The 8,968-nt window shown below is 41.3% G+C and overlaps 1 protein-coding gene across 1 annotated transcript; it reads left to right on the top strand.

Moving 5' to 3' along the window:
* Positions 1-1,292: 1,292 nt before the first annotated feature.
* On the top strand, positions 1,293-4,525 carry LOC127180805 (extracellular calcium-sensing receptor). The gene is made up of 6 exons (XM_051135110.1): positions 1,293-1,513; positions 1,626-1,917; positions 2,111-2,899; positions 2,973-3,200; positions 3,375-3,498; positions 3,630-4,525. Exons 1-6 carry the CDS (start codon positions 1,293-1,295, stop codon positions 4,523-4,525), a joined length of 2,550 nt encoding a protein of 849 aa, XP_050991067.1.
* The last annotated feature ends 4,443 nt before the right edge of the window (positions 4,526-8,968 follow it).

Here is an 8,968-nt window from a genome sequence, read left to right as displayed (position 1 = left end):
ACTCGATGCCCTTGCTGAGGAGCTGAAGACTCCTTAGGTGGTGGCGGGGTCGAAATGTGTGTGTAGAGGCCGCAGACGGGCACCTTCGGCGACGAGCAGACGAAGGCCTGGCCGCCGACAGCTTCTTGGACTCACAGATGTGCTTCTGGTCTGCCGAGAACTCCTGGACAAAGACAGTGTCGCCGAAAAGGCCGACCTGGGAGATGGGCGTGTCAAGAAAGCGAACTTTGTCGACATCAACCATCTGCACCAGATTCAGCCAGAGACTACCATGGTAGACATCACCTGACGAAGGGACCGCGCCGTGACCTTGGTCGCCCGGAGGGTGAAATCGGTCGCTTACGCAGCTCCTGCATTAACCTTTTGTCCGGCCTACCCTCATGCAGCTGTTTCAACGCCTGGGCCTGGTGGACCTGCAGGATGGCCATGGTGTGCAGCGTGGAGGCAGCCTGGCCCACAGCACTATAAGCCTTCGCAGCGAGAGCTGAGGAGAGCTTACAGGCTTTGGACGGGAGGCGCGGACAATTCCTCCAGGTGGCGGCATTTTGCGGGCATAAATGCACCGCAACTGCATGCTCCACCTGGGGGATGTCAACGTACCCCCTGGCTGTCATGGACCTCCGGGAAGAAAGGCACTGGGGCCGGATGCGGCTGTGTGTTGCGTCGGGACCTCAAAAAGCAATCATCAAGCTGCGAGGGCTAGGGGGAAAGCGCCTTGCGCACATCCAGCCTGATACTCTTGACCGCCTGGAAGAACATGGCCGCCAGTTCGGCCATGCTCCTGACCAGACTGACCAGCCGCCGCTGAGGGGAGCTGCTCCGCAGATTCCTCTGCCTCATCTGGCGTAAGCCATGATGTTTTATTTCTGAATGACATAAAAACAGCCAGAAAATCACAGCGCCTACAAAACAATCCAACTGAGGTGCGTAGACCAAAAAAGTTTCCCAAAAAGTAAAATACTTGAAAAAGTCTGCATGGCAGGAAAAAAAAAATATTATAGACATACATTAATTTTATTCTATCCTATAAATATTCTAATTGCATTTACTAGAGCACAACCAAGTCAGTCAGATTTCTGGGAGTTGCGGATGGGATTTGGAACAGTGCTAAGAGGTTTGTAGTCTCCTCCTTAGTACCTCTTCTTCCATAACAAATATGAGTCCAAAAAAGAACAAAACAGAGTTAAGGATTTAATATGGCCCAAAGGACATTTGAAGATATGACAAAAGGCATATATGATAAAAGGCAACACTCTTTGCCTCAGAGGATCCAACCCCACATGCATACTAGCATGGCAAAAAGGACTGTGTCACTGCAGCTACTGCTGTTCATCATACATGGCAGTTTAGTGCCAGCTTCAGCACAAGTCTGCAGTCTGCTTGGTCAGTCTGCCCTCCCTCCGCTTTCTGCAGAAAGAGACATCAACATTGGGGCAATTTTCTCAGTCCACAGAAACGTTCTGCTAAAGATGCATGATTACACTTCCAAACCAGAGCCAGTAACATGTCTCAGGTCAGTATGATAATATTGATGGAAAAAAAAAAGTTTGTTTCTTTTCTCTCTGATTCTTCGCAGAATGTAATGCAACTGATGGTGTTTTTTTTTTTTCCTCTCTCTCTTTCAGTTTAAGCCTCCGTGAGTTTAAATTTGCTCAGACGCTGATTTTTGCTATTGAGGAGATTAATAACAGCACACAGTTGTTGCCTGGTATTTATTTGGGCTATAAGATATATGACTCATGTCGCTCTATCGCTCAAACAGTCCTCTCAGGCATTGCTTTAATGAATGGTTATGAAGCCTCTTTGAGTGAAACATCCTGCTCTAGACCACCAGCTGTTCATGCTATTGTTGGAGAGTCAACATCCTCACCCACCATTGGCTTGGCATCTGTAGTTGGTCCATTCAGCTTACCTGTTGTAAGAACTTAGTTATCTGCTACTTGTGGACCACTGGAACATGTACCAAAAATATGTGCTTCAAATCAAATGTAGAAAAATGTGTTAAAATGTATAGACTGTAGCAGCATGTTTACATAGTGGAATAAGAGCTAAAATATTGTTTGAAAAACTATGTGGTTAACACATTATACCCTCCTTCTTTATATTGCAGATCAGTCATTTTGCCACATGTGCATGCCTGAGTGACAGAAAAAGATATCCATCCTTCTTCAGAACAATATCCAGTGATTATTACCAAAGCAGAGCACTGGCTCAGCTTGTCAAGCACTTTGGCTGGACCTGGGTTGGGACAGTCAGGAGTCGCAATGACTATGGTAATAATGGAATTGCAACATTTGAGGAGGCTGCAAAACAAGAGGGGATTTGTATTGAATACTCAGAGGCCATTTTAAGCAATGATCCACAAGAACAGTTTCTGAAGACACTGGAAGTAATAAAAAAGGGCACTGCAAGGGTTGTGGTGGCTTTTGTTGCTTTAGGAGATTTTTTTCCCCTCCTGAAAGTAATTTCACAGCACAACATCACAGGGCTGCAGTGGGTTGGCAGTGAATCCTGGATCACTTCTCGAACTCTTGCAGAAACAAAGGAATACAGTTTCCTTTCTGGAGCTGTGGGTTTTGCTATAGCAAATGCCAAACTTATGGGCTTGCGAAAGTTCCTAGTGAATGTTCACCCTGATCAAGAACCAAAAAATGAACTCTTAAAAGAATTCTGGGAAACTGCATTTCAGTGCTCTTTCATGAACAGCAGCAGTGGTGGCTGTACTGGCTCAGAGAGGCTTGCAGAGCTGCAAAATGAATATACTGATGTGTCAGAGCTACGAATAGTAAATAAGGTGTACACTGCAGTGTATGCTGTTGCATATACACTACATAATATATTAAAAGACTTCAGATCTTCCACCAACAGCAGCAAAAGAGGGTGGCTCACACCACAAATGGTAAGCGAAAAACAATTAGTTTCATAATGAAACTAAACAAAATAGGAATAATGTTCCTGATGTTACCTCTTAGGTGTTGAAGTATATGAGGGATGTGAGATTCACTGTTAAAACAGGTGAAGAAATCTTCTTTGATGAAAGTGGTGATCCAGTGGCAAGATATGACCTTGTCAACTGGCAACATGCTGAGGACGGCATTCTGCAGTTTATGCATGTGGGCGTCTATGATAGCTCACTGCCTTCAGAACAACGTTTTCAGGTCAATCAGGAACATATACTGTGGACAGAGAAAAGTGGACAGGTACATCAATATTATATAGGAAGTTATTAAGGGTCAGTTAGTTGAATATGACAAATTGTGTGGGAAAGCAGTGGCAGTAAAGTAAGACAAATTATCATTGAAGCAATGCAATAGTTTTATGATTTTTCACCAGCATTACTGTGAGGTTTTATATAGCAAATTATTTTATTATAGTTGCCTGTGTCCATGTGCAGTAAGAGCTGCCCCCCTGGCACTAGGAAGGCTGTGCGAAAAGGACAACCTGTCTGCTGTTATGACTGTATTCCATGTGCAGATGGGGAAATCAGCAATGGCACAGGTAAAATAGTATATGCTGTTTAACTCTCATGAAATTATGTTAATGTGAAGTGTAATACTTTATAATGCATTTTTCATTCACTAATGTTTCCTTCTTTTATATTTGGAAAAAAAAAAAAAAAATCTTCACAGATTCTAGTGACTGCTTTCCTTGTGATTTGGAATACTGGTCGAATGAAAGCAAAGACAGATGTGTATTAAAAGTGGTTGAATTCCTTTCCTATACAGAAGTCATGGGGATGGTGCTTTGCATTTTCTCCTTCATTGGGGTGTTATTAACGGCAATGGTATCTTTTCTGTTTTATCTTCATAAAGAAACATCTATTGTCAAAGCCAACAACTCAGAGCTGAGCTTCCTGTTGCTCTTCTCACTCTCACTGTGTTTTCTGTGTTCACTTACTTTCATTGGTCGGCCCACTGAGTGGTCCTGTATGTTGCGTCACACAACATTTGGGATAACCTTTGTCCTCTGTATCTCCTGTGTTCTTGGGAAAACAATAGTGGTGTTAATGGCTTTCAAGGCCACACTTCCAGGTAGTAATGTTATGAAATGGTTTGGGCCTCCTCAACAGAGACTCAGTGTTATTTCTTTAACAGTAATACAAGTAATTATCTGTGTGCTTTGGTTAACAATATCCCCTCCTTTCCCATATATGAATTTGAGCTATTACAGAGAAAAGATCATTCTAGAATGTAACTTAGGTTCAGCTCTTGGTTTCTGGGCTGTTTTGGGTTACACTGGCCTGTTATCCACCTTGTGTTTTGTTTTAGCTTTTCTTGCTCGGAAACTTCCTGATAACTTCAATGAAGCTAAGTTCATCACATTCAGTATGCTCATATTTTGTGCTGTCTGGCTCACATTTATTCCAGCTTATGTCAGTTCTCCTGGAAAATTTACTGTAGCTGTGCAGATATTTGCTATTTTAGCTTCAAGTTTTGGTTTACTATTTTGCATATTTGCCCCGAAATGTTACATAATTTTGCTAAAACCAGAGCTAAACACAAAGAAACAAATGATGAGGAAATAGTCAACTACAGCTCTTTAAGCTCAGTGATTGTGCTTAAAACATTTTTTCCGTTGTATTCTGAGAAATCAATTTGAGAAAACAAAAAATACCTGAAAGTCTTTTGTTTGTAAACAATAAAAACAATAGCTTTAAGCAAAAACACAGGCGTTATGGCTTTGCATACGAAGACTGGCTTTCATAAAAAATGGTTCAATGTGACTGCTTAAACTGACAGCAAAAACATATGTCTGTCCTCTGAACTGATGGATTCCCATGTCATCATGAGTACTGATAGCCACAGAATGACTGCACTACTGTCAAGTCTTTCTAATTCTCTGACTCTTCTTGGTCAGCCCTCTCAGGGTTTGTCCAAATATCCATACTTGCAGTGAAGACCACAAGTGTTTGTAAAACTTTTCATTACCCAACGGGACACACTTATAGTGTTGTAAAAATTCAACACTTTGTTTTACTGCTAAATTATATGAAATACCTAATTATTATTAATATGTAACTTATGCTGTCACAGCACCCCTGATTTACTTCCAGAAAATGGTGCATGATGGGATACACTTAATGTCAAATACCACTCTGGGCTGCGTTTCCCAAAAGCACTGTAAGCTTGGGCAGTGGGGCAGTGGTAACTGCATACATTATTTTAATACAGACATAGTGAGTTAAAAGCACATTTTAGTTTATAGGACCTATTCATAGTGTCTCAAAATAGCACAGCTGAGTACACTATAATTTTTAGTATATTAAGTACAAAATTAGTGTGTGAAAATAGAGCACTTTACATTATGGAACTGCACATTTTTTTCACCTGGGGTAGTTGGTGTTACACGGTGTATGGTCATACACTGATTGTCATTTTTATAAAAATAAAAAAACATTTAGTTTAGTTGGAAAACATATGCTACAATTCTAAACTGAGAGCATCTGCTGTACCAACGTGATGTCATGATAATTTGTATGTATTTTACGTAAAAAGTGGTTCTATAAAACATACATTTAGCCTACTTACGTTTTTCCAGACACTAAATGTACAATACTGATTGTTTTTACTGTACAGCATCTAAACGTACAAATACATATTTTCAGCATTTAAAAGTACAATACTGATGTATTGACAACATCTAAAAACAAATCCTTATGAATATTAACATTGCAGAATTAATTTTATTATTGTTGTTGTTTTTAGTTGAAGAGTTCAGATGCAAAAGCTTCTAAATCCATCTAACATTTTTCTTTCAAATTAGCATTTCTTTCTGGCTACTTTGTATAGGTTTCTATGTAAGTACTGGTACTTCTGATTGGGCTAAGGCTGGAATTTAGTGAGTTTGAAGTAAAAGTATTTGATGGATGTATACTATGTGTCATGAGCATTTACTCAGTATCTATAATGTATGGAGTAAAGGCAACTGAGGTGTGGATCCAAGTGCAGAGCTTTATTAAAAAACATAGTCAAAACAGGCAGGGTCAGACATCGGCAAGCAGGCACATATGGACAAAGCACAAGAATAATCCGAGAAGCAGGCAGGGGTCGATCAATAACGAACGCTATCCAAGGGGCTAGGCAAAAAGGTAATCCGAAAATGACAGGCTAGAGTTCCAAAAGGCAGGCAGCGATACAGAACAAACGATATAACAAGGCAAGGAAACTAGGAACAAGGGAAAAACACAGGCTAACAATAAACACGCTACAGGCTAAATGACAATCAGCAACCTAGGAGAGTGAGTGAGCAACTATACTAGACAGGGAGATCACATGACAAAACAAACCAATGAGAAGCAGACACATGTAACCAAGGAACCAATCAGGACATGACACATGCAACTAAGGAACCAATCAGAATATAGCACACAGACAAGGGTGACACATGACCAGATAGCATGAGGGGCAAAGAACACATGGGAAATGGAGTCCAGGAAATGATAGCAAGAGTTCAGGCTGGAGTGCCCTCTAATAGAGTTCATGGGCACTCCAGCTGGCGATTGTAACATAGCCCCCCCACTTAAGGCTTCCAGACACTCCAAAACAAAACCACACAGTCCAGGAGGGTGATGGAGCGGAGACAGAACAGGGGAAGGGATGGAGGCCCGGGTCCATGTGTGGGAGAAGGGCCTGGAGACCAAGGCAGAACCAGCAGAGCAGAGAGCCCAGGCGGAGCAGAGAGCCGGGGGCGGAGCCGGCTGGGCAGAAAGCCAGGGCGGAGCTGAAGACCACCTTAGTTGAGCAGACGGAGCAGATACCCTCCGGGACTGAGCAGGTGGAGCAGATGGCCTCCGCGGCAGAGCAGATGCCCCCTGGGGCGGAGCAGATGCCCTCCAAGGCGGGATTTTATTCCGGGGGAAGTCTGGGGCTTATACAGAGCACCTGATTGGATACAGATGTCCACACAATCAGCGCGATGGGTGATGGGAAACATAGTGCGGGGTGTGGTGCAACAGTCAGTGTAATGTGAACGTGCGAGGGCGACATCTGGTGGAGAGCGGACCGAAGGTCACCGGCCACATTCATGACAGTAAGTGTTAACTTTTAACTAGGTGTATTAATTTAATTTTTTGGATCATCAGTAATCAAAGCTTGGTAAATATTGGTCACAGACAGAAGTTTCTTTAGTGATTACTCACTAAAAACTCCCACAGTTCATGTTGTTTTCATGCCATTTTAAGTCTTATTTTGACGTAAAGTGGTTATATTTAAGTGTGTGAGTTGTTTACTTACTTTTTTAATTAGTAAATAAACCCAATTACACCATTAAATTGTTCATTCAGACTGATTCGTAAATGTGGAATGTGCTCAATGAGCTGAGTGGAGGCGAGGATTCCCGCTGTAACTTTACCTGCTAGTGTCGCTGTTGAACACTTTTTTTGTAGAAAAACAAGTGATTTCTACATTTTTGAATGTTGTATTTTGTAATATCGGCATTGTTTTATTTTTGCATACTGCCACCCTTGTCTTCTCAGAGGAAATGCCCCTAATATACATTTCTGTCATGACAGCTCTCAAAGGGATTGGCATGGTAATGTACATAATGTTAGTGTGTTTGGTCGTGGCGGAATAGATCTGCTATGCTGCTGCTGCAGGGCAAGTACCGAGACCTGCTACTGCCAATACATCCACAATATGCTGCTGTGAGGATGCAAGAAATACTGCTGCTGCGCATACAGTGCCTATAGAAAATCATCATACCCCTTTGAAATAGTTACTTTATTTGTCATACAGTCTAAAATCAAACCCCATTCCAAATAATTTTTCCAGCTTTATTTACAATGTTGGTCTTACAACATCAAACCAATGAAAGAAAAAAAAAATAAAAAACAGTTCTGCAAATTAATAACAAAACAAAACAAAACAAAAAACAACAACAACAACAACAACAAACTAGAATAACAGGGTTGGAAAAGTCATCAGTCCCTTAATTTAGTACTTAGTAGAGACACCTTTTGCTTTAATTACAGCCATCAGTCTTTTTGGATTTGTCTGTACTAGCTTTGCACACCTTGATTAGGGAATATTTGCCCATTCTTCCTTGCAGAATTGCCTAAGTTCAGTCAAATTCTGAGTGGAAATGGACTGCTCTCTTCAAATCCATCCACAGATTTTCGATTGGATTTAAGTCAGGGCCCTGATTTGGCCACTCAAGGACATTCACCTTCTTATCTTTAAAGGAACACTCTTTTTTTGAAAATAGGCTCATTTTCCAACTCCCCTAGGAATTAAATAGTTGAGTTTTACCGTTTTCAAATCCATTCAGCCAATCTCCGGTTCTGGCGGTAGCACTTTTAACATAGCTTAGCATAGATCATTGAATCCGATTAGACCATTAGCATATCTTGCTCAAAAATGACCAAAGATTTTCAATATTTTTCCTATTTAAAACTGGACTCTTCTGTAGTTACAAAGATGGATGAAAAAATTAAAAGTTGTGATTTTCTAGGTTGATATGGCCAGGAACTATACTCTCATTTCGGCATAATAATCAAGGAACTTTGCTGCCATACCATGGGTGCAGGAGGCGCAATGTTATTACGCAGCCATCAGCTCTGCCGGCTGCAACTCTGCATTTACACAAACTTAGTCCCGGTCACTTTCAGGTGCTGCATAATATTATTGTGCCTGCTGCACCTATGGTATGGCAGCAAAGTTCCTTGATTATTACACCAAAATGAGAGTATAGTTCCTAGTCACATCAGCCTAGAAAAATCACAACTTTTAATTTTCCGTCAGTCTTAGTACACGATGTAACTACAGAAGAGTCAAGTTTTAAATAGGCAAAATATCGTCATTATACATGGTCATTTTTGAGCGAGATGCTATCGGTCTAATCAGATTCAATGATCTATGCTAAGCTATGCTAAAAGTACTACTGCCAAACCCGGAGATCGGCTGAATGGATTTGAAAACGGTAAAACTTAACCGTTGAACTCTAGGAGAGTTGGACAATGAGCCTATTTTTC

Source organism: Labeo rohita, chromosome 18, assembly GCF_022985175.1.
Source record: "Labeo rohita strain BAU-BD-2019 chromosome 18, IGBB_LRoh.1.0, whole genome shotgun sequence".
NCBI lineage: Eukaryota > Metazoa > Chordata > Actinopteri > Cypriniformes > Cyprinidae > Labeo > Labeo rohita.
Note: the sequence above shows the minus strand (reverse complement) of the source record. Positions and strands in the feature narration are given on the sequence as shown.

Coding starts and splice junctions, on each gene's coding strand:
- LOC127180805 (XM_051135110.1), top strand. CDS start 1,293: ATGGCAAAAAGGACTGTGTCACTGCAGCTACTGCTGTTCATCATACAT. Junction 1,918..2,110: donor GTCCATTCAGCTTACCTGTT/GTAAGAACTTAG, acceptor TTTATATTGCAG/ATCAGTCATTTTGCCACATG. Junction 3,499..3,629: donor GGAAATCAGCAATGGCACAG/GTAAAATAGTAT, acceptor AAATCTTCACAG/ATTCTAGTGACTGCTTTCCT.